Source organism: Tachypleus tridentatus, chromosome 6 (assembly GCF_004210375.1).
Source record: "Tachypleus tridentatus isolate NWPU-2018 chromosome 6, ASM421037v1, whole genome shotgun sequence".
Taxonomy (NCBI): Eukaryota; Metazoa; Arthropoda; class Merostomata; order Xiphosura; family Limulidae; genus Tachypleus; species Tachypleus tridentatus.
Genome location: NC_134830.1, coordinates 144625018 through 144651976, shown reverse-complemented (window position 1 = coordinate 144651976; position 26959 = coordinate 144625018). Strand labels below are relative to the sequence as shown.

At 31.4% G+C, this 26959-nt stretch overlaps 1 protein-coding gene across 1 annotated transcript in view; it reads left to right on the top strand.

Annotated features, from left to right (window-relative positions):
* LOC143253943 (neural cell adhesion molecule L1-like) overlaps positions 1-26959 on the top strand; it is a 75433-nt gene that overhangs the window by 34510 nt on the left and 13964 nt on the right. The window contains exons 7-9 of the mRNA XM_076508574.1: positions 6068-6182; positions 9768-9922; positions 15581-15697. Of these exons, the coding sequence (XP_076364689.1) occupies positions 6068-6182; positions 9768-9922; positions 15581-15697 (387 nt within the window). The remainder of the gene's footprint in view (positions 1-6067; positions 6183-9767; positions 9923-15580; positions 15698-26959) is intronic.

Sequence of the window (26959 nt, the reverse complement as noted above, 5' to 3'; positions counted from 1 at the left end):
TTTATGGAAGCCACTGGATGACAAAGATGGATATACAGGGTACTTAATCATATTTTTTATTCATTTGTAATTACTTCATTTTTTTTGGTTGTGTGAACAAGGGATTATGTATCACATCACTGCCTTTTTTTTTGTCTTGGCTTCATTTCTGTATGTTTTTCTATTAGTAGTGAAAAAGTTTTCTGATCATTCCTGTTACCATGATACTAATTTGACTTTAACATGTACAAATTCTTTTGTCCATTAAATATATTACAATAATTTGATTACTTAACTTGCTATATCTCTTTGGTGGATCATTCACATCTGCAAATATCATTTAGTACTAGCATAGTATTTGGTATACTGTGGATTTTATATGAACACAGTTCAGGAGACACTGTAGCCACTTCTATGGTGTTGTAAGCTTCAAGGTTTCATGTTGACACTCTTGTGTTTCCACATCTGTTTATATGATAGTGGCTTTGCTGGACTAAGTCATTTTTTGGGTATCCATACTCATCTGTCACTTTCAGTGTGACTTTGCTTCTCAATAGTTTCTTAATTTAAATCTGTTATTGCACATCACACTCTTTCTGCCAAGTTTCTTCAGTTTTGGCTTATTCAATAGTTTATGATGGCAGGACCCTTTTTTATTCCTCTTCCTTTCAATTTATGTTTTTCACAGATGACTTTCTTGAAGGTTGGGTACTATTTTGGGGAATCAGTGCTTCTTGGGCACCTAAAGAGACAGTAGTTCAAATTAACATATTAGAACTTTGGGTTCTTCAGTTTATCTGTCTTAGATTTCTACCTGTTCTTCACCATCATTCTGTATTTATAGCCTGAGAGAGGTATAGAACATTGAATGTACTACATGATATATTATAATGCAATAATACTTAAAATAATGAGAAGAACTCAGAAGTTTTACTAACATAATGCAATAACAAAATAATCGCCAGTTCACAGTAATTGAACTAAGTAATGTATGATTTGTAAACAGTCACATAAACAAGTTTGCAATTAACTATAACTTCAAAATTAACTAAATTTAACAGTCTAACTATATGAACTATTTAAATCATAACACTTCATTAAACTGGAAGTGAAACAGTCATGAATATCTACAGAGTGGATGGACAGTTGGTCATGCCCTTCAATTAAATGGAAACAAATTTACTATATATTTCTGTTTGTGCTACTGCAACTTGTGTCAAATCATCTTTAATTCTTTTCTAAGATTCCATGATGTTGAGAAAACCCACTTGTAAAGCAAAATTTATATGTAAAAACAGCTGGTATGGGTAGAGAAAGCTCTATGTAGAGGAGCGAACAACATTTTGACCTTTTTAGGTCATCGTAAGGTTCACAAAGAAAGAAAGAGGTAACTGACCGATAGCTGACTCCATGTTTGAAGGTGGTTGTGTAATTGAGTGTAGGAATGTAGAGGGCATGCTTAAATGTTGGATACTATTTATTAGTATAGGTATAAAGGTGTTCCTTTGTATTGGTTTATTTTGGGCTTGAGTTATTGTATAAGTAAGGCTTCTTTAGTTTTGTGTTTATTTATATAACATTTGGGTGTTTTCTATGATTATGTTGTGTTTATTTGATTTGCAGTGTTCGAAATTGTGTGAAGGTGACTTTTTGTGTTTTGTGAATCTGGTTTTCATTTTTCTACTTGTTTCTTCAGTATAGAAGTCGTGGCAGTTGTTGCATTGTATTTTATAAATAATGTTGTTAGTGTGTTTGTCAGTGTAGTTTTTACATAGTATAGACCTTAGTTTTGTGTCTGGTTTTTGAATAAATTTGGTATTAACTAGAATATCATATTTTGTTACTAGTTTTGCTAAATGTTGGTTCTTTTTCTGCTAATTCAGGAATATATGGTATGCAGCAGTATATGGTTTTGTGATTTTTTAAATCATGAGGTATATTTACTTTTGTTAGTTGATTTTGCTTTTTTCTAGGTGTGTGGATATAATGTAACAAAATATGACATTCCAGTTAATACTATATTTATTCAAAAACCAGGTACAAAACTAAGGTCCATACTATGTAAAAACTACACTGACAAACACAACACCAACATTATTTATAAAACACAATGTGATAACTGCTACGACTTCTATATTGGAAAAACAAGTAGAAAAATGGAAATCAGATTGACAGAATACAAAAAGTTACCTTCGCACGTTTTCGAACACTGCAAATCAAATAAACACAACATAACCATGGAAAACACCCGAGTACTAAATAAATAAACAAATGCAAAATTAAAGAAGCCTTATACAATAACTCAAGCCCAAAATAAACCAATACAAAAGAACACCTTTTTACCTATATTAATGAATATAATCAAACATCTAAGCATGCCCTCTACATTCTTACTTTCAATTACACAACCGCTTTCAAACATATGGTCAGCTATTGATCAGCTATCTCTTTCTTTCTTTGTGAACCTGATTATGACCCAAGAAGGTCAAAACATTGTTTGCTCTTCTGCATAGAGCTTTCTCTACCCATACCAGCCATTTTTACTTATATACTTTTCTAAGATTGTTTAATGTTTAGCATATGTAATGTATATTATCTGAGATCCCAAAGGAATTTGTGTGATGTGAAATTCATTCTTTAAGATTTTAAATCGTTTTTTTAATTATGACTCACTAAACATGGACATCTTTAAAGTCGATTCTATAATCATAAAAAAACTCTAAATTGCTGAAGATTAGTTTCCTTTTAACACTGGAAATATTGACAAACATTATGAAGGGCAAACAAATTCTGAATCATAATACCACAGTAAGGTATTGTGCTGCCTTTATTTTCAAAATGACCATTTGTATCTTTGATAAACAAGTGTACCATATGTTTTGTAACTTCTTTATATGCTATTAATCAAAATTTGTTAGTTTATTCTAATATGTGCAATTTTTTGCTTGTGGTGAAGAAAGTCTTGAAACTGATTTGTTTAAGCTGCCTTTGTACATTGTTATTCTTTTGATGTAACATCAGTCTGCCAGTAGTAGATACTGCTGTAATGCTGTACGTTCTACAAGGATGTCAGTAATAGCATTTTCCAATGGTAGGTTGGGCTATACCTTTATGTTAGTAGCTCAGTTTTAATAAGGGTTACCAGTCATGTGGGTAAGGTTGACATTTTCTTGGAAGCTGATAATTTATGGTTTAAACAAAGAAAATAGCTTACTATTCAGTAAAAGCAACTGTTCAGTATGTTGAGTATACATGCTACATTTGTGTTATAAAATAAATATTTTTTATTGTATTTTACCTAATTTTCAGTCTTTTTATTTCATTCTCACAAACTTAGATATCAAATTTCTTTTTACTTTATTTGGCAGATCTGCATCATTACTTAAGGAACAGTAAACTTTAACTGGATATATTATACATTACAATATGGCTCTTATCTTTTACTGATGTAGTTCTGAATGCACTTCCATAATTTGGAGGTACATGTAACACTAAATCTTGAGGAATTATTCGTACTATAGTTTTCATTGTGTTTTTATTTTTATACAGTTGGTGCTTTGGTGTTGAATGAGCCACACTAAACATGGACATTATTTGGTTTATTAATTGGTATTTTAGTTATATCTAAACAACTAAACTTTGTTTAACTAAAAAATAGTTAGTGGGTATTTTAGTTGTATCTAAAATAACATTTTTTTCCAATTTTTTTTTTTAAAGTTTGAAGGCAATATTTGTAAAACAACTGTTTTTGTTATACTAGATATTAATTTATTCTAACTTGAAATACATAAATATAATCTTGATGTTAAATATATTAGACCATGGTTCAGGGGTAGATTGTCGTTAAACAACCAGCACAGGCAATATCACGTGCTGCATACTAGCTAAATAATTAAAACTTCATATCAGTTTCTAAGAATGTATCAAATGCACTGGTGAGCCGACCTGTCCCTGAACTGGTTTTACTTATTTCAAATATCACTTAATCTAAAAATCATCTTTTACTTCTTTAGTTTGATGATAGTTAAACTTTGATTTTATGAACTTAAAAGTTGTCATTTGTAGTTTAAGTCAGATGCATCTAGTTCCAGTGCATTGAAAAGCAACGTGAAATGATTATTTTTGCTGATCTGTGTAGGTGTAGTACTGTAAAATTGTCAGAGGCATATCCTTCAACTACAACAGCCTTTTGCTCTTGTTTACACTAACCATTATTGGCCTAGTTTGCAATTTTACTGATGTTTCTTTCATTTGCTGCACTTTTTCAACTACAACAACCTTTTCTTCTTATCTATGGCATTTTTGATAGGTCTGTTCCTCAATTTAAGTGGCTATAGGTTTGGGTTCAGCTATCAGTAGTCTTCTGTTTCTTCTCAAGAACCTTACAGAGTTTACTGATATTTGAATGGTTTTAGAATGGAAAAAAGATGGTGGTTTATTTGAAAGAATGAAAAAGTTGAAAGTGCGAACTTCTTATTAGAAATTGTATGTGCAATCTAACTCTAAGTGTGAGCAACTTGAATTGAGGCTTTTTGTTAGCAAATATTTATATATATTTCTTTTTTAAGTTAATTTTTGGAATATTAATTTTTTTGATGTGATATACATATGTGTGGTATACTTTCATTTTAAAATTTTGTTTAAACATTTGTTTGATAAAGATACTGATGTTAAAGAATATATATACTGTTTATTGCTTTAGTTAGTTCGTTTAGAGGGTGAAGGTAAATGTGTAACCAAATGAAATTTCTTCTTTTTACCTTTTTGTTATATACTCTAGCTTTTAAGTTACTGTTCCTGCATATACATTTTAAGTGTAAAAGTTTATTTGAATCAAATATAAAACTTGGTGATTAACACCTGTTGGTATTACATGAAATAAGTGATTAATCTGAATTATGGTTAAATCAAATAATGTCAGAACAAGAGGGAGTTTTCATTAGCTACAGCAGGATTAGAGTAAATTAATTTATGAGAACTTTTCCCATTTATTAGCTAAATTTTTGTGTGCCAGCAATAATAAGGTGGAGCATGTGTATACCTGATTCAATTTTGTTGTTCTTCAAGACCTTCAAACTGAAATACTTTTAGACAGAATTAGAGTAATTTAATCTATGAGATCTTGGAAATGGACAAATACATCAAAAGGTTTGACCTTTTGAGTCCAAAACTGTAATTAGTTCTCATATATTGGTCAAGAGATGATTGAGCCATGAGATGAAATTTGTACTTCAAAAACAAAAAAACAAAATTTAGAGCTATTCGTTGAGTTGTTATGTTGTGGTTGAAAATAATAACTTAATCAAATTTAATATTCCAGTTACTACTGTTTTTTGTTATTCCAACTATCCAAAAAATTGAAGTATTGCCATTATGATTTTTCCTTCTTATCTTCTAATAATCTTTTAATTGTTGCTTTGCTGTGTAGGGTATGGTCTGCCTCAGACAGTGTAATTAGAGCATGCTGTTTACAGTGTTTGGTTTGCAAAAATTCTTTGCATTTTATAGCAGTCACAGTTAGTGGGTTAGATCAAGGTTATTCAGTTTAATTAAGTAATGTCATGATTTACAAAAACTAATGAACTAATATGAAAATAATTTGTTGAATGTTAATAATTAATGAGCCTCATAATTAATCTTAGTAAATTCCACTGATCAGCCAGCTCTGCTCAAGAGTAAAGTTTACTTCCATGAACAAGTTGTGTAGTTAAGTGAGATTATGAATAATTAGTGTTATGATACTAGAGATAATTTCTTGAGTCAGTTGTTTTGTTTGAAAAAATGAATATATATATATATGTAAATATTATAATTGATCAATACACTGTTTCTGTGAATAAGTCCACACATATAAGTCATTTATCAATTTGAAAATATTCCATTTGATAGCAGAAAGCACAATAATATAACAGGTTTTTGCTTGTCATTGTGTTGGATAACAACCTATCTTGCAAAAGTATTAATTCAGTTTTTCATTATGTTCAAAGTATTGTAACCAAGAACTAATGTATTTATTGTACATCTGTTATTTCCAACAGTATAGTTTAGTTGTGACTACTTCTGTTGATCTTGATTCTTATACTTATAGCTACAATGATTTATACTAATGAAGAAGTGCCAGGACAAGGAATCATTCTGAAGCCTCCAAAGCCTCTCTATCTTGTATGCAATACAACTGATGATCTGTCCTTAAGTGTTGTGTGGTATGTACTTTATTCTAAGGCTTGAAGAATACACTTGCATCTGTTAAGAGTTTGTGACTGAACAAATGCTTAAGAATGGATATTTACATATAAATATATCTGTCCTATTCTTTATGTAGAAGTTTCTCAAAAGTTGTATTGTTATTTAGTTTCAAAGACGTTTAATCTAATGTGATGGACATGACTTTAATATCTGGAACTTTATTCAAAATTTGGGAAACTGTTTGAGTCATATATAAAAATTAGGCTAGAGTGAGTGATGTTTAGTCAGTTAATAAATAATAAATGAATTTAGTTCAGTGATTAAAAAGCAGTTACAAAATTAGCAAGTGGAATTGTTTAGAGACATAGTTTACTTGTAACATTAAGCCTGTCAGTGAGCATTTATTATGCTTATTATGGAATTTGAAGTTGCAGAAATAAAAATTTCTGATGTGGTACTTCCATCCACCCAGAAGATTAACTGTTTTTATTCATTGGTGCCTTCTGTATGCAAACTTTTTTATTACACATGCAATAAGCCTTCCACACTCTCTATTGGAATCAATGATTAGAGCATGTCTCTTATGCAAATCATCATGTGTCATCTATCCACCAATAGGAGCAGAATATTCTTATGTGACATGTGCAACTCCCTCTTTGTGCTTCTACCAAACTATCACTTCTCATTTTGCAGAGCTTTCACTCAGATGCCTTTTTTTTTCATCTTATTTACTGATTGAAATTGTATATTTTTTGAAGTGGTTTAATTTAATTTAATATACTCAATTTTTTTTGAAATTATTTAGTACACTTACCCTTACTCTGATTTATTTCATATTTATTTGTTGACCACATCAATACGAATTCCAAAGCTAATGTCTCCACTTCAGGTATAACAAGATCGATGGACTCTATACTACTGGTTTAAGGTGCTGGTGACCAAACAGGAAATTTTTCTCTGTTTATTCTGAATGTTATATAGGTCAGTCTTTATTCCCAGATGTTGCACCTCTCTCTCCTGTACCTGTAGAATCTGGTCAGGTTGCCAAAGATTTTGATAACCTATTTTTACTTCCTGAGGGTTTTGATTGGCTGTCTATGTTGTTTTTTTTAACTTTATTTCTCATGTATGTGATATTTTATTACTTTTCTATATCTTATGATATGTATCCGTTGTTAGTGAGTAAACATATTTCCAACCCTATCTGGTGTTTCTCCCATCTTCTTTCCATTTCTTGAATAATAGTTGTTTGGTTTTACCTGTTTGGGGTGGGTGAACTCTGAATCTCCAATTAGTCTCACCTGTGTCCAATTTATCTGCCTCCATCTTACCCTCACATCCATTTTGCAGTTTATTTCCATGATCTATTTCCTGTCTGAGACTCTTCACGGAAATTTGGAGGGGTTTTCAGGAATCATCCTATCCCTTCTTACCTACACATTGGTTTATTTGTTTTTGGCTCTGACTTTACAAAAACATGGTTTCTTTGGTATTTGGACCTTTTAGATTGTGATGTTGTTTTATCGAGAACCTGTTTACCTTGTTATCCTCAGGATTTGGTATTCTGCCACTGTAAATACTATAATATTCTCCTATTTGCAACAGAGTGAGATATGCAAATGCAGTTCAACTCTTTAATTGGAGCTCTCATATGGATTGGTATCCTGTGGGCTGGTTTTGAATTTAAGTGAACTAATCACTGTAAGTTTTTACACAGGTTTTGGGTTGTCTGTCTTTTTCCCTTCATTCCTCCTTCTGTGTTGTAGGTCACAATAGAGATATGTGGGATTATTTTAGTTATGTCCTTGGTTCTCTCTTGTTACATAAATGTTACTACCTTTTGGATGACCCTCTGCTAGTATAGCAGTAAGTCTATGGATTTACAATGCTAAAATCAGGGGTTTGATTCCCATTGGTGGGTTCAGCAGATATGGCTTTGCTGTAAGAAAACACTCACGCACCTTTTGGATGGTCCCAACCTGCTTCCTAGTTGTGGAAGTTGATTGCATGTGATAGACTTACTTCAAATTGGATGTGAAATTTCTGGATCAACAGCTCAGAGGAAATCCTGTGTAATACAAGGAATTACAATAGTGCTTCATTTTCAAGTTATTGGGTTTGAGGTGAAGACTTTATTATTCTCATCCTGCCTTTGTGAGGATGTTATTACCCCTTGAAGAGGTTTTGGATGTAGTTGATGTGTTGAGTATAATCTGCCACACTGTAGCCACTCTATACTGGCATCAGGAGTAAATTATTGTGGTAAATATAAAATAGAATCCAATTTCAATTTCAAGATGGCAGCATATGCTCAAATAGAGGTTTAAAATATAAAGGTAAATTAGATCAAGGAGAAAGAAACCACAAATTAAAGAAAATAAAAAAAAAAAAGATATAGACTAAAATTAGAAGAAAAACACAGAAAATTAGATGGATGGCAACTTTATGATGAAATATCTATAAATTGACTGGACAAATGCAATGATTAAACCAACCATACCTCTCTGTTCATTTGTTCGAGAATTTAACCTAAAACATCAATAGCTATATAATATTGGAATAGGAGAATCCATGTGGTGTAAACCTGTCATTATTACTTTTGTGATGCTTAAAACTCCAGAACCTTTTTAAATTATCATGGCTATACAAGTACCTAATCAAGTCACAGGGTATTGAAGTCCTAATGAAAATTCAAAAGGTACTGTGGGAGACATACTGGGAACAGTTTTAAATAAGTTACAAAGTTAACTGAAAAATAGTAAACAGCAAGCAATTCATCTTGCTTATTTGAAAGGATAGGATTAATAATAGTAAACAGTGCTCCAAAAGAAAGAAGTAATACCGTTTATCAGGTATTGTTTCCACCTTAAATTAGCAAATTGATTTTGAATATTGCATTGGAAATAACTTTCTGAGCAAAGGTGTAGAAAAATAGTGAAGAGGATGGAGAAGACCTTAAGTAGGCATACTTTTGTATACAGATGTGTAAAGACATTGTTATACATGAGGGTCTAGATGTGCTTAAAAAATTAATTGGATAACTGTTTACTGAGATTATAACCATGAAGCAGTGAGTGTTTAGATTTCAACTTAAAAGGGCATGGCAATGAAATCCTCCTCTCAATGAATCTTGTCATAAGGTAACTGTTATTGGTGGGGGATTCATTGACATATTGCAGAGAATCAACCAATAATAATGAAAGAGATAATATCCAGTGAATGATTCTTAGCACACAACAAACTGAAAAGTATAACTGAGAGCTATTCAAACATGGAAAAATCAAAATTAGCTGGGTTTAAAGGTGAAAGTCTATTTACTCCAATGAAGATGAGGAATTTATTTTCCAAGTTAGGTCTGTCGGTGAAAGTTGATTATACTAAGCATGAATTTATAGGTTGAAAAAACAACATAATTTTTTGGTAAAATTAAGCAGAATATACTTTTTTTTATCCTCTTTGCCAAATAATTCAAAAGAATTTTGCTAGTAATAGAAGTTAAAACGTGTGTGTGTGTATATATTCTTTTAGGGATACAATATGTAAATACACAAGTACAATAGATTATAAAAAATTGAATGACTAATGTAGCTGTTATTTCATAGGTACAAAGATGGATTACCCTTAAATGGTAATGAAAGAATCAAGATTTTCTCTGAAAATAATTCTGTCATAGTGAAAATGACAACTGAAAGTGACACTGGTGAATACACGTGTGCTGTAACCAAACCTAACATCAACTCTACTATCCTTGTACGAAGTAAGTATTATAATTTTTGTATGATATCAATACATATATGTATTTGCATTATCTATGGTTTTTTTTAAATTTGTTACTCATCTGTACAGATATTAGTTTTACCTTTTTTTATTATTACTATGTAAATATTTATTATTATTTCTAAACACACTTTCTCTATACTCATGTATTCTAATGAATACCACAGGCAAACAAACTTCAGATTTCTGTATGTTGTGCCATATTACATTATTTTTTATATTAGTATTCTAAAGGATAATTTAATAAAGCTAATGTATGTATGTTTTTATTGTTATTTTTTGTATTTCAAATGCTTATTTCTGTAAATCCTTGAAAAAACTTAAGGAGTAATTAAACCTTAATCATGTTTAAATGGATATTCTTTTTCAGGAATGTTGCTTATCTCTCTGCACCATTAAGAGATATTAGCTAATGCAAAACTGTCATGGAATTTCTAGTATATACTACAAACTTTAACTATCCAAATTACCATTTTTTTCTTTCTAGACATGAAATTGTGATATAAAATTACATTTGTTTATTTTAAATATCTCTACTTGTAACAATATATATCTGTTTCTACTTAAATTTTATTGCATTACTGCTAATTGAACTCTAACTACAATTTCCAACAAACAAGCTGCAAACCACAAGGTGAATGTGTAGCTTATGTTACTCCATCAAATTACATAATGCATAGGCTACTGGCAAGGGTGCTTGTGTGTGTACTTCATGAAAAGTCATTATTTTTCTTTATTTTGAGTAATCTAACATTAAAAGTTTCTAATTTTTGTTACTTTGATAATAATAATTAAAGACTACTCTTGAAAAACGAGAAATGTGATTAAGTATGGTAATACTTAATAGTAGGGATTGTCAAGATTTCCAAATAATTCATATGTTGAAAAATTACCCTGTCGAATTCTTAAGCAGAAAAACTACCATATGTACTGTTATACATTTTCTGAAAAACAGTTCATAAATTTCTAAAACAGCAACTTTTTCATCTACCTACCTGATCACATTAGTGGCAGTAGCCCTTAGAAGGTTTGAACTATCACTACATGATTTCTCCAGCTAACTTGACTGGTTTTTTGGGTATCCACTTTTGATATTCTGATAAATAAAGATATACAGATTTCATATAAATAATAAATTTATCATGTACTTACTTAAATATCATTTAACCACAATTCAACTGAACAGATATTGCTACATATCAATAGATAAACACGTGAAAATTTCTAAAGGTAAAAGTAAATAAATAATAGAATTAAGAAATTATGAATTTTAAAATGAAGTAGGATCCTGTTACAGAGAGTAATGAAATAAAACTTAAAACTACAATTTTGATACAGTACATTACCTTTTTTCATGTAAATAGCTATCCTCATTTATTGCTACACTCTATATGCAAAACATGTTTTAGTATTTCACAAGTTTTTTCCTCCCCTCCACTGGAAAAGACTGATTCCAATTGGTCTTTCATGCAAATCTGTCTGTGACAATACTCCACCAGTTGAGCATGAGACTCCTATTTAACACTACCTAACTGTCACTTCTTGTTTTGTAGTGGTCGTGTTTTGACATTTTTTGCTTTCTGTGTGCTTTTCATTTGTCCTAATTCCAATGTAGATTTCTTAATTAATGTGCATATATATATATATATTTATTTTCTTGCACATTTCCATTCGTTTATCAAACATTTTTGTTTGATTCATAATTTGGAATGATTTCTAAGGTGAATGTTACCACTTAGGTATCACAACTCCAACAAACACTTTTTCACAGACTGCATGTGAGGATGACTTGTTGTTGGATGTATCAATGATTATTCACCAAGAGATTGATCATTATATCGGTCAACTACCTTTTTCTAAACTTTTCTCTCTTTCTCCTGAACAAGCCAAATTTGTTTGGTGCAATGATGATTTTGATAGTCTTTTTCCACTGCCAGATTTTGCTGCATCTGATGCCTTAATTGTAGAATTAGCAAAGCCTTGTGTGGAAATTTTAGATTTCTTATGTATATGATGTTTTACCCATTTTCCTGTGATTTCCATCCTTCATTGTTACATGATGATTCTTCCTCTTTTTATTTAGTTTTCCTATCCTCTCTTGGTGCAGATAGTCTAGTTGCTTTGCACCATAAAATGCCAACCAACCAACCTAGCATCTCTGAATATTAGGATTCATGCTGAGCATTTTGCTTCATAATTGATTGATGGAACCAGCATGTCTATGGATCAATTTGCATTCTAGATTCTCAGCAGTTTGGGTCTATTTCACATAAAAAATTGTATTTTTCAATATCTCAGCAGTAGTGATTATATCTTTGGTTTGTCCATTGTGAGATAATTTATCAGTTTCATGCATTACCATTCAGGTTTGCTTCAGGCCTGCATGTTTTTTGTTGGGTGTTCTGAGTATTTGCTCATCATCTATATGCTATCAGGATACACTTTCATTATTATATAGACAATTAGCTACTGTTAGCTCATTCTTTTGCTGTTGCCAGAATAAACAGAGACAATTCATCACATATACCACAAGAAGGAAGTGCTGTTATCATGACTAAGCAGTATGTGATTGATAGTCAATTCAGATTACCAAATGAGTCAACAATGCCAGTGGTGATCAGAGCATTAGATAAATCTTGAGTGGTGTCAACAAACCTTATCATGCAAGTGGTTGAAGACGTTCTTAGGTGCGAGAAAGTGAAATTCCTATGAAACACTGTGTGCAACAGTGAGAACCAATCTAGTATCTGATGACTAAATGATGGGTTAAGTACATTTGTATGTGCTAATTGATGGGAAAGTGAGAAAGAGCCCAGAACCCAGAAAAATGTTGAAAACTCCATAATATGAGAGAGACCTTTGCATGCAAACTCCTACTATTTAGTGATTGGTGTTATATCAGGGGGTAGAAATTTGGAAGAACCAAATAGAAAGGAGACTGATGAGGCATCTGCAGTCACTATAAGAGGTGAAGAAATGAAAAGCAAACAAAACATCAAGCAAAGCTTTACCAGATGTCCTATGTGATGAGAGACATGATCAAGCAAGAAGTTGAAATGTTAAATGCCATGATCATTGAGCCTTTGAATTCAACTTAATGTTCTCCAGTGTCAATTGTGAAGAATAGAGATGGCTCATATTGCTTCTGCATAGATTTCCAGCAACTGAAACTCGTGACAAAGTTTGACTGTGGACAATCCATAAAGTATCATGGCAAAACTAGATGGATCCAGATTCTTTAATTCTTTAACAAGATCAACCTAATTAAATGTTATTGGCAGATCCTGATGGATACAAGATATCAAGAAAAGACTGTTTTTATGACACCAGATGGATACTACCAGTTCATAAGGATGCCATTTGTGTTAGTCATTTCAGCAGTAACATTCAAGTGCATGATGAAGATGTTGCAGAAAACTGCTAACATAGAGCATTATGTGGACAACATTATGGAAATATTACTTGAAGAAATTCAGAGAGCTGTTAGAGTAAATGAGGGCAGCAGGTCTGATCATCATATCATTTAATTAGTGCATCAGTTATTCTGTACTGGACTATGTTGGACACATGATGGGCAACCAACAGATAACCATGTAAGAAAAGAAGGTAACCCACAGACATGATGCACTAGCTTTGACAACCAAGAAGTAAGTAAGATCTTTTCTGGGATTAGGAGGATACTATAGGAAGTTCATCCCAAACTATGCTGAATCACTACTCAGACTGACCTGATCAAGAAAGGCTAACTCAATAAGATGAAGCAGGTACAACTACAACAGATAACATTCCCAAAGTTAAACAGTATGTTGGGAAGTTTGCTGATTCTTATATGCCAGAGATAAACAATTCATTGTTTAGGTTGAGGCATCAGATGTTGGAATTGAAGCAGTACTTCTGTCAGAACATATAGACAGGGTGTTTTCTATAATAGACATTATTCTAAAGATGTTGAATAATGAGAAGAATTACTCTGCAATTGAACATAAGTTTCTGACCAGCATATTTGTCATTCAGAAATTTTAGAACTACCTCTTTGGGAAGGAGTTGATCATTCACTTGGACCATCAACTACTTGCATGATCCAGAGGTGCAAAATAAATAATGTGAGGATCATGATGTGGGTGTTGTACTTTCAGAACTACCTGTTCCACATGAAGGGGACTGCAAATGTTGTTGCAGATTGTATGATTGAACAGAACTGAGAACAGTTCTTATATATAGTATTAAAAAAAGGGCTTATTGTTAGATAAATAAGACTGTTTTCATTTTAATTATAATGCAAGAGTTTTAACTTGGATAGTTATTTAGTGTGAGTGTAAAATTTAGTTATTTTTAGAACCAGTAATTTATCACAATTTCGTTTATGTAACTGCATACAAATCATATATTCTGTAGTTTACTAGGGTGAATTGGTGATTGTTGTATTATTATATCAAGTTATTAGAAACTTCTAAGTTTTTGTTTTAATTGAGTATTATTGCATTATAATACCTTGTAATGTGTAGAACATTTTAGGCCTCTGTTGGACTATAAGTATGTATCCAAAATGTAGTTTGATGATTTTGGTGGTGATTTTTAAAGTGAAATTATAACATATTATATTGTAATAACATAGTAGGAAAGAGTAATTCATATTTTCAATTGTGATATAAAGTATTTGAACCAGACTGTGTGAAAGTTAATGAACAATAGAGAATTGTTTAAAACTCTGGATGCAACTATAGTAGCCAACAGTAATAGTGGTGATTTTGAAGTGACCTTATCATAGACTGTATTTTAATTGCAGAGTAGGAAGCAAAATTTGTTTGATCAAATTGTGTTTGAAAATAACTGAACCAGCCTATGGAAAATTTGGAAAATTCATATGCTAAGTTGAAATGAGTGAACAGTTATAACTAGTTATGTTTTAATACACTTTAAACAACTTCTAACCTTTTTGTACTAGTCTACTGTTTACTGTAATTTTTCTTTTATAAGAGTTAATCTTCTTTGGTGTGTATTTGTTGATTTGAAAAGAAACAGACCTTACTTTAAATTCCAGGAATGTATTGTCCTTTCTTCACCCACCACTACCATCATTTACAATCCAGTATTTTAAACAAACTCATGCAGGTTTTCATATTCCACATTTTAGTTGTGAATGTTTGTAAGTTCTTTAAAGTTTTATATGTAGTTTTATTATTAATACATTTATATTTAGTTAATACATACTGCCTATAAAATTTCATTCAAATATTTTTGTCAACTTTACTTACAAAAATACTTGTTAAAAGTAATGTTCTTAACATTGTTTGTATTTCTTAATGTTGATCCTTACTTCACATTCTGTATTTACAATGTATTTTTCATCTCATGATTGAATGCAGACAAATTTAATGTTAAATTTGATCAGCAGGATTATATTTCTGTTTAGCAATATAAAATATTGGATAAAAAACAATTTTTATGGTATCCTTTGTAAATTACTATTCCTGGGGAGAATGTTTTAAATATATTTTAATTTTATTTAATGTGTTTAATTAAGTGCAAGATGAATTGTAAGAATTATAAAAGATTTAAGAAATTTGTTTTTATATAAAGTAGATTTTATGTACAAACTTTAAGGTATTCCATGCTGATTAAGTTCTTTCTCTAATAGCACACACAGAGTTCTATGAAAATTTTCCAAATTCACTAAACCTTGTGCAGGGAGACAAGTTAGTCTTAACTTGTAAAGTGAAAGGTGCTCCAGTACCAATTGTTACATGGCTAAAAGGTAAAGTAAATAATATGTGGAAACCATTAAAATGGCAAAATGTGTTTTTTTTTGGCTCAGAAAATATAATTTAAATGCATGAATATAAACTACATATACTTCACTTTTTCTTTTGGGTGAAAAGTTCTTGTATAATAGTGTAAAAAAAGTAATCTGTTTTGAACTACAACAACTCCTTTCATGAAGTGTTACTATGAAATCTCTTTTCACTTAGTTTTCTCCATCTATCCTGTAAACATGTCATACTCAGTTGTTTATTTCTTCATACATTGAAGTCAGGAAATATGTTAGGGATAAGTAATGATTGTTATGGGGCAGAGAGTGGTTTTACACTATTCAATTTTTATATGAACAAGTGAGGTCATACTTTTAATTAAAATAATATGTATAAGATATATAGCTTAATAAATCTAATTTTTAATAAATTTTTGAGTTAATTAAGGTATTTGACCTTATAATGATTTTTTTATCAAGGTAACATACTTGTAAATAACTAAATTATTAATATTATTTCACTTCAGAAAACAAGGTTGCATTTGTTCTTATTTTGCAAGTTTTGGAACGTTTACATCATATAGACACACTGTCCATGTGCTTTTAATGAAACTTTTTTTTTTTTTAATTGCACAGTTAGTGTAAAGACTCTCAATTTTGAAAGTTATTACTAATTTGTATTAATTCCAAAAAAGGTTAAAGTATATGGTTTTGCTGTAAGTACAGAGCATACTCTGATAGCAAGTTGTTATTGTATAGGGTTTAGTACTAATATGTTTTTATACAGATGCAGTATTTCTTATTTTAAAAAGTACATTTTTAGATATTTCTGTTTAAAGAAAAATCAAAAGTAAAATTTTGAATATGTCACTCTAACACAGCTGTATACCACTTAAACCCTGTTTGTTGTATTTCTTCTTATCAATCCTGAAAAAAACAACTGTGAAACTTCAGTTTTTGTTTAAAGTGGTGTACTGTAACCATTAAATATTTAGTTACATGTAGATAAATCTATTAATTGATGAAAATGTTTTATAACTTTTTGTGGCTGATTATTTTTGCAAACAGATAAATGAAATATATTAAAGATGTTGAACACATTGTAAAACTTAGATATTTGTGCTTCTAGACTTTTTAAGTGATATATATTTCTATGATTCAACCCTTTCCCTGTGCCATTTTTTCTATGTGTGTGTGTCATGAATATTTAGTTAGTTACTTTTAAAATTTAATAAAGTACTATATTATCATGTCACACAAATAAACTTGGCATCAAAACAGTGAATAATTTTAATTTTTCTGTATGTTTTAAATTCTTATTTTTACAAAGCAGTATTTAAAATATCTTCCAGTTTCTCTTGGTATGAGAATGATAACATTTCTTCTGTAGGAATATCTTCTTGTCTAATTTATTTATTTATCACCACTCCAAGAAGTATGAAATTTAATTTAAATTATTGACTATAATGCTGTCACCACTCAGGTAAATGTTTTATAGCCTTCAAGCTTATTTGGTTACAAAACCGTGAGCAAGAAAATCAGACTGCTCTTGCCATGCTCACTTGTGTTTTCACCAGTATCATGGATTAAGAATGATTTTCTCTAATGATGAATGTTGTATTACTTATAACCAGTAGAAAGCCAAGGTTTTAATATATGAAAGTGTGTAGCATATTATTTACTGTATAGAGAGTTGTTTGTTTTACTTCAGATCAAAGTTTTTGTCTCGTGAAACACATTGATTAGCTTAGCCGCATTTTAAACTCTTTTTTTTTTAAATCCTGAATTTAGTGCCTTTTCTCAGTTTTTAACTTAGAAATTATAAGACCTTTTAAGGGTAACTGACTTCCCACAGTGGGCTGCAGACAGTGGATGGGCAGTAGGAGCTGAGATACTATGGGTGAAAGCACCCATTTTCATATCCTTAACTGATTTTCAGTGTTTACTGGCTAATTTAACATCAGCATTTGGATCTTGTCTGATTGATGGGATATCCTAACACATTTGGGAGCTATTACCACAGGCATTTTCCAGTGTGACTTCAATGTAAAAAGTAGGACTGACAGTGGAATATTTACCAAAATATTTTTAATGTTTATTATATATGTATATAAATTTGTCACAGTTTTTAAGGATTTTCCACAAAAGAGCTGAGTAAGCTTCATGAGAATATTTTAAATTTTATATATTTATTTTGTTATTAATATTTGCTTATTGTATGTGGCTAAAAGAAGTCTGAGTAATAATAAAATAAATGTTACCCCATCAAAGTTTTAAAAGTAATTTCTAAGCAATTTATAACTATCTCTGGTTCTCTTTTTCTGAATCCTCCACCTCTTTTTGTCCATTTATTATCCCCCTACCAATTTTTGCTGCTCCTTTACTGTTGGATTGAACATTGCAAAACCCATTGTGACTATCTTTCTTTGTACAAAGTTGGCTTGGACTCCACAGGAGCATGTCTGTTTCTATTTGCAGATCTTTTAACCCCTTTTGTAGTCAACCAGTAGGTTATTCAGATCTTTAAAAAGACCTTTCTCTTTACTTTTTATATCTTTCTCCTTTTTTCCTATTCCTTTTTCTCTTCTCATCCTCAACAACTTCCATGCCTTGAGATCATGGTATTGTATCTTCCAAGTAGGAGAGCCATCAAAAGTGTCCTTTTTTCCCTTCTTTCCAGAGTTTATTATCATCTTTTTGCTGTCCCCAAAAAGATCAGGAACTAGCATCCCATCATTGATCTCTCCCCACTCAAGCACTATCTGATGATGAAGCTTACCAGTTTGAGCTTTACTCTTTTGCATTTCTTTGACTTCTCATATCTTCAACTGAGTCATAAGGACATTTATTTATCATGTCCACAGTTTTGTAATTTTTTTCTATTATTCATTGAATGAAGGTCTCTAGTTTGATTCTTCTCAGGAAATCTCTTTCTTGGCCACATCACTTTTCCTCCAAATGGTGGCTTCTATAAGCTGAATGTTCATAATTTCCAAGTTTTTACTGACTCTGACTCGATATTTGGCCCACCTTGGAGTCTTTTCCAATTCTTGACTCAATTGAGCTCAGACTTCCCTCATTTATCTGTGGGACATGAAGTGTCTAATCACCTCAACTCATGCATCTTGTATACTTCATGAATGAACAATTTTATCTCTTGAGAACTCTTCTGTCTTTAAAACTTGTTATTATAGGAAGGGTCTTACATGATAATTTTTTAATGGATTTTAAGTGAATAATGGGAAATTTTATGTGATCGTCTGCTTATCTTGTGCTGTTGCTATTTTCTTTAAGATCTGTCTTGATGACTGGATCATAAGAGTGCTATGACACCATCCCATCGTTAGTTTCCCTATCTGGATTCCAATCTCTTCACTGATGCATATGTTATGGGTTGGGATGCATCTTTTGATGACTTCATAGCTGTGAGAATTTAGTCTCTTTTCAAACATACTTTCCACAGCAGTATAGCTATACATTTGGTGTGTTCCTTGGCTTGTTTGTTACTTGGTTATGATCCACTTCAACAACACTATAATTGTTTCCCTCATCACTAGATAGGATTCTTCCCAGTAAGGGATCACTTCATTCTTAGATATTTTGTTGCATTTATTACCAGTTAATCATGACGACAACTGCTGTTTTTGCTGTTTTTTAATATCAAATTTCCCCCTTTCTTTCTGGTCTCTTTTACCTCTGTCTTGACATTATTTTGTGACACTCCTTGTCATGTTGTATTGGTAGTACCTTTTTGGCCAGCTCAGTTTAGATTTCCACTTTGTTAGCTACTGGTGTTTAGGGCACATTTTCCTCTGCCTCCATTTTGGTCACTCTTCTTCCAACTTGACACATTTCTCTTTCACCCAAAAAGTGTTGCCCATTTGTTTGTTTGTATTAGCTTTGTCTCTTTCTCTGCTTGTCAATCAGGTTTTCTGACTCTGTATCCTTTCTTTTATCTTATTTGTGTCATCTGCTGCTTTCTATCACCAGGCTCACCTACTGTTTATCACCCATTGGCCTTTTTTACCTGTTTGTTTAACTAATGGTTGTCATTTTCTAACATCACAAGTTTTTAAGTGGTTTTGTTGACTACCTTTTGCATTTTTCTTTATGGTTCCATATTTTCCTCCCTCATTCTTTCCACTTTGTTCTGGTCCTTCCTAATTTATCAATCCCCTTATCTGGTTCCTGTACCTGGCTTGAATTTTAGTGTGGCTCCATACTTACCCAGACCCTCTTTGAACCTTTGGCCATTTGTTGCTTATACCATTGCTTCTGTAAAGCCTGTTTCTTCTTTGTATTTATAGTCACCAAAGATCATATCTTTACATGTGGGATGCCTCTCATACTTTGTTTCACAGATCTTCCTAGACTTTTTTCCTAACTGCTTTTTTATTCTTAATACTTAATATGCTTGAAAGGAAGAGCATATATTTTTTCATGTCTCTTATTGATATGGGTCCTCTGTACTTGTATTGGGTCTGATTGCCTTTAATCCTGCTTCAGGAAGTTAGGAAGTACTTGGCACACATGGCTCCATGACAAGGTTCTTGCAATTGCCATGAGACTGCTCTTCTTCTAGAGATTTTTTTATCTTCTGTGCTTATTGGATGAATTAATCAACTGATACAAATCATCTATTCCTCCATGGTTGAAAACACTTGTATGCAGTGCCATATCTCATCACATCACATGATTTGTACTGTAGTCTCACACTTCCATTGACCTTGGACAAGATCCTCCTGATTGGAATGTAAACCACACCCAACATCTTTATCTCCCATTATCTCCGCCATATAATGGTTTTATCCCTTTCAGGATATTGCTCCTCTTCAGTTACCTTTCTCTAGAATTACTAACTTTCTTTAATGGTTAAATGCCTCTTTTATTTCTTTAGCTGTTTATACCAATCTCCCACACATTTTTTTGAACCCACATGATAGTTAGTGCTGCCTCACAAAATTAATTTACTTTCCTTAACTCACATTGAGTTAGAAATAATGAAAAATATTAAACCCCTCTGCTCCAACTCATGAAGTATCTATTGTGAAGCTAGGGTTTTCTGCAAAACTGCAAAGGTGTTGTGTGTATGTGTGTGTGTGTATATATATATACACACATTTTAACCATAAAATATTCAAACCATAAACCAAAACATATTAACATGAAATTAAAAAACAATTATTACATATATTTCATAGCATATTCCAGACTGTGTCTTTCATGCAACATCATGGAAAAAGTTAGCTTCAGGGGAACATCTGCTCGTTTCCTTTGCTTGACATACCAGCTTTTCAAAGTTACATATTGCAGTAACCCATTACACTTTATAATGTAAAATAATGTTGTATTGATTAGTTGTAAATATGTCTAGGAACATCTGGTGTCTTCTCAACATTAATTCTTCATCTCTCTTCCTCAGTTTTAGAGTAAATCATTAAAGACACTTGTTACTTCCAATTCCTAGATGCTTGAGTGATTAACTTGGAAAGTTCCTCAAGAGACATGTGATTCCTCCAGAGAGAGTCTGAGTGGGAAGCACAGTGCAGTAGGCTATAAAACAGGGGTGTCCATGTCGATGTAATGCAAGTCATCCCCCTTTATATATACATGCCCATTTCCCAGTGATTTGGCTAGCCAGATTGGGCAAATTGTTCTTTTCCTTCAATGAAAAGGGATTTAGTCTCCCTACCTGTATATAAGGTGAGTCAGTTGTACAACAGAACACATATCAAACTATATGATCTGATCATTGCCCTACCTGCACTACACCTAATGTCTGGATGAGTTGGTCATGTCTTTTTCTGTCATCCCTATGACACAGTAGCTCATTTTAAATTTCTCCTTTCACACTTTCATCCATGAGATGGATACAGTCTCATATGAGTGTTACCTCTCCAGTAATCCTTTTCTTTCAGGGTGGAACATGTTATGGGCTTTCCTCTTTATTTTCCTTTTCTGAAGGAAGCTTGTTTGCATTTTTACAATTGCACCAATCTCCCCACCCATCAGTGTGAAATTATAGCTACTGTGTGCAATGAGGTAAGTGTGTCATTTATGAGTTAACATTTCCCTTACGTGAAAATATATTCCCAATAGATACTTACCTCTCTACACACCTTCCACCCCTTTTTCCTACTACCACTGTACATTATTTTTACTTCATTTAAAAATGAAGTTAATTTCAAGTGCAAGTGTGTATAGAGATCTACAGTATGTGGACGATGTATTGCCTTGCTGTTGGTGGAGGCTATTGTTGCATGAAGATTACGTCATACATTACTGCAGTTCATATCACGGAAAAATCCAGATCCAGGGGAACATCTGCTCATTTCCTTGGCTGTGCATGCCAGCTTTTCAAACTTATGTTTTGCAATGACCAATTACACTTTTTCTTATTAAAAACTTTGCAGTGATTAGGTATAATTGTGTCTGGGAACATCTGTGTTATCAATATGTGTCTTATACGAAAAATGTGTCATGTGCATAATCTGAAAGGCAGATATGTGAGGAATAGCTAGTATGTATAGAGGTAAGGAAAACTTTAACTCTTGACTTTAAAAATGATTTTTAGAAAGAAAAAAAGATGATCTTAACATTTCCTATGTGGCAACTCACTAATGTTGGAAAAACCATGGGGTTTCTGAAATATGCAGTGATCTTTTAATTTAGTGTAAATAAATAACAATAGTATGCTTTACTCATTCTGATAATGTTAATAATATCAAATATGTAAGGATTTGTGTAATCAGAATATTATACCACTGTCCATAGTATTCACTAAATCAAACTAAGCTTCTCTGATGTCTTCTTATCAAGTGTAATTTTCATAGGTTTCAATCAAATACAATGTATTACACAGACTCTTTTACAAATGAAAAAAGCATGGAAAGAAACAATAAAAATATTTTCTCAATTATTTCATTTGTTACTAAATAAATGAAACATATTGAGTGCTCTTTAATGAATTTACAGAACCTAAACTGTAAACTTTTTCCACAAAACCACAAACTACATCTGAAAACTCTATTTATTCTACTGTGACATACAAATCCAAATTTCTGTTCTGTCCAATTATATTTAAAATTTCTTTATAGTTGCTTCCAAAATTGCATTTCATTATAATTAACAGTCATAAAAGAATGGTAATGGAAACCTTGAAGAAATACTAAGCAGATAAAAAGAAATACTTTAAAAAAAATTCTGTATAACCGAGAAATTCTTAGAAAAATAGTACTGTTCTTTGAGATGGGCAGAAAAATTCTAATAAAATTGTTTGCAGGAGTAAAATTATACTTAATAATGTTAAAAAATGGCAAAATATTGATCAAATAATTTTTAATTTAAAATTTTTAAAATAGGTTTGCAATTAAAGTATAAAACTTGTTTGGAAATTTCTATTCTTATCACATGTTTATTTGTCACATTAGGCAAAAAAAAAGTTTGTAATAACAATGCCAGGAAAAATTAGAATAAGTTGATAGAATTTTAAAAATTATATTTTCAATGAAACATTGTTACAGTTCACTTACTATACAATTAACATGTTTGTCATGTTTTCTGTTAATAAAAGAGAGTTATGTTACTTTCAGTTATGTAATGTCAGTTATTCAGTCACTTAAAGGCATTATGTTGTGGTTCTTTAACATGTGCTCATTGCAGTGGCAAGGACCATGATGCCTGTGAGTGTGAAATAGACCTTTATTGTGTCAATTGTAGTGGCCCGCATCCTTCTTACTTTTGTTTTGCCTTCCATGGGTGGAGAAAAAAGAGATAACAGCATTTGAAAATGGTTCACAACATTTCTTACACCTAGGCTCGAAAGTTACTGTCCACCATTTCATCTCAGACATATGTTACTGCACTCTGTTTCACTGCTACATGGGAGTGCAGATAGATTTTTTCTTGCCTCTATTAGAATTATTCTCTAACTATGTGAAAAGTCTTTTGTACTCTGTGGTTAAGAAAATAAATGAGCCAATGTCTGCTCCAATCTCTGTACCTGCCAATCTTTCCAGTGACTGCTTGGGTGCACTTCCTTTGGTTCCTGCTTCAGGTGTATGCTTGGGTCCATCTTCTTCAGCCCCAAGATATCAAATGATTATTTGTTCTCAACATCAGTAACTGGACTTTATTTCTATTGACAGAGACCTACACATGATGAAACTTTGTGGAATAAATGGCAACTTCCTGTTGTAGATACACAAGTGTAGAGGACAATGTTTCGAAAGGTGAATGAATTTTTTGTTTTTTTTCTCTAGGTGCCATGAAAGTTGTATTGCTGTCACAGACTATTTATATATAATGGATCACAGAGTGTATTTTCATATTATTCTGTACCATATAATGTCTAGTATAAAGAAAATGCATATGTTGCATTTTATTTTGATACTTTAACAAAATGATTGATGTTTTACAAATTTCATTACTTTACTGATTTAGTTATTGTTTATTGAAAATCACTTGATACATTCACATTTGTAATTCATCACATTGTTAAAAGGCTGGTTTGACTAAGTGGATAATGAATATTGCTTTACCAGTGTGTGCCCCTTATCAAAGATTATGTAGGTTCCAACACATGCCATTGTCTGTTACAGCTTATTCCAGACAAGCTATTGTCTGATGTAACTTTTACTAGGACACAGATTCAGGAAAGTAAAATTGTGGTGGTAGAAATGTAACACATGTACCCTATCAAGAAAGAAAATGTATTATTAATTTTAGACTAAAGAAAACAGTCATGGAAGTTTAAATTACAACATAACACAAAGTAAAAAAACAGTAATTTTACTCCTTATTCAACATTAAAGAATGCAAGTATTCAGTTATAAACTAGAGACATAACACTACATAAAACAATGGTAGGTTTATTCTTTATTTAACACTAAAGTTGACCAAGGGTTGGCAATGTGTGCTGCCAGTCAGTTGTCTTCCTGATGGTTGGCAGTTAAAAAGTAGGAATAGTGGCAGATATCTTTGTAGCCTCACCGTAACTCAGAACAAAAAAACATATATCTCTTTTACAACTGAAAGGGTAAACATGTTTGGTGTTAATGAGAATTGAACCCGAGACCCTTAAACTACAAGGTAGTCCCTCTAATTAGAGGCCACGCTGGCTCAAATGAATAAACTTAAATCAATCAGAAAAATGATAATGAGAAATCATAGTGACAGCATTTTACTTGCTTGAATAGCTTTGTTAATCAAAAATGGCAATAATCAGAGACATTTGATTTGATTAGTTTGTTAGTTTCATAACATTAATTACCTTATTTGTAATTTTGTTAATAGAATGTTATTTGACATTACTTAGTACTTGTAGGTAACAATTAATTGAGTTAATTGCACACCTCTAGATCTCAGTAGTAGAAACGGGATATAAACCAATCTGAAATTTGAGAGAGGTAGTTCTCTACAGATTTGTAATCAAATATACACCAAAATAATATTTTGTATATTTTGGCTGTGCAGCACAACCACTATACTCAGGAAGTCCTTCATTGAATACCAGAACCCATCAGCCAGGCTCAGCATATGAACCAGAAATATGTCTGAAAAGGTTACCCAATGTTGTTCAGGATATCCAGTGTATTACTATAATACACCCACATGAAAAAAAAACAACAACTGAGGATTATTGGGCACATTTAAGACACCAAGAGAAATTTGAGGAAAGTTCTATAACCAGTCTACATTGAATCAACAATATTTGAATGATGCATACTTTAATTGCACTATTACTTTATTTTAAAAATGAGACTTTTAGATCATGTAAAGAAACTTAATTAAAATCTAAGGCATTTTCTAACATTTATGTACAGTTTAACTTGTTGGTTTGTTGTTTCAAAGTTTTTATGGTTTGGAGAATAATTCAATTATGTTTAACACATATTATGAACGAATGAAGTAAACTTCCTCATAAACAGTATTGTAAGTGAAAAAGCTGATAAATGAAATAAACTTTAGGACTAGTGCTTGATCCCAGGAACTGTGGCTTATAGGGTTAATGCTGTATTAAGCTGAGCTATTCAAGAGTACAAGCCATCCCTGTCTTCCTTCACGTGTAATATTTTTTTTAAATGTGAGTATAAAACTCCATACTACTTTGTGTTATTGTGGTCAGGGAATTAAAGATTGATTTACTGTCACCCAAACAAATCAGAAGAATTTAACTAAACTTATTATATATTTATTGTTATGATATATAATTTACAATGTGAATCAATCAAAGTCTGATTTTTGACAAATTATTGTAAGTGAAAAAATCTAATAAGTGTAAAGAAAAAATATCTTAAATCTCTATTTCATAATATGAATGTGAAGTAAAGATGATTTTACTTGGCTTACACTTTCAGTTTTCAGCAATTAAATGTGTACTGTAAATAACTGACTTGTTTGGCCATTTGTACTGCTACTAGTAAATTGTACTAAATGTTTACTGTGCAAATTGATTGGTTATTTGTTAACACTTATTGTTCAGTTTAGTTATTTACAGTACCTTTGTTTAATCCCTCGGTACCCACCAAGTTAAAAAAATATATTTGCTTTGGTTAATTTGGGCAAACCATTATTTACTGAATTTAATCACATGTTATCATGTATTACAATCATTGCTCACTAGAAGGCACTGAAAATGCTAGTTTCTATTCTGAATTTGTACCATAAACAATGAAGAAAACCATTCTTACTGTTTATTGTAGTTATATTGAAATGATATTTAACATGTATAAATACAGGTATACAACATTTATTTATCAAATATATTTTGTATAGAAATATAATAACAGATCATAGTATAGGCTATCAAAAAGCAAAATAAAAAACCTGAGTTTTTGAAGTATATTTGTAAAAAAGAAAGCTTTACAGTGAAGGGGTTACATATGTTGTTTAGTAAAGTAGAAGAATGTATAGCTTTATGGCCACCTAATTTTCTTTATTTGTAAACTGTGTGAAGTTTTGGCTTCCAGCTTTACTTGTCACATTTTGGTAACAAAGAAATAAATTTAGTATACATGTGACATTTAAATAAAACAATTTCATTTGTGATAGAATATCATGATCATTGAATTCTGTCTTTTGGTTTAGTTGAAAAAAATCAGTTTTGTGTGTGTGCAAGTTAATCAGATATGCAATGGAAATTGTATAATACTGATTACACATATTTAAGTGAATTGCTTAATATTATAACAGAGTAGCATGAATTTTATACTGGTATATTTGTGCAATGTAATTGTTCATAATAGAAATGCTGAAGTGTTGAACTTT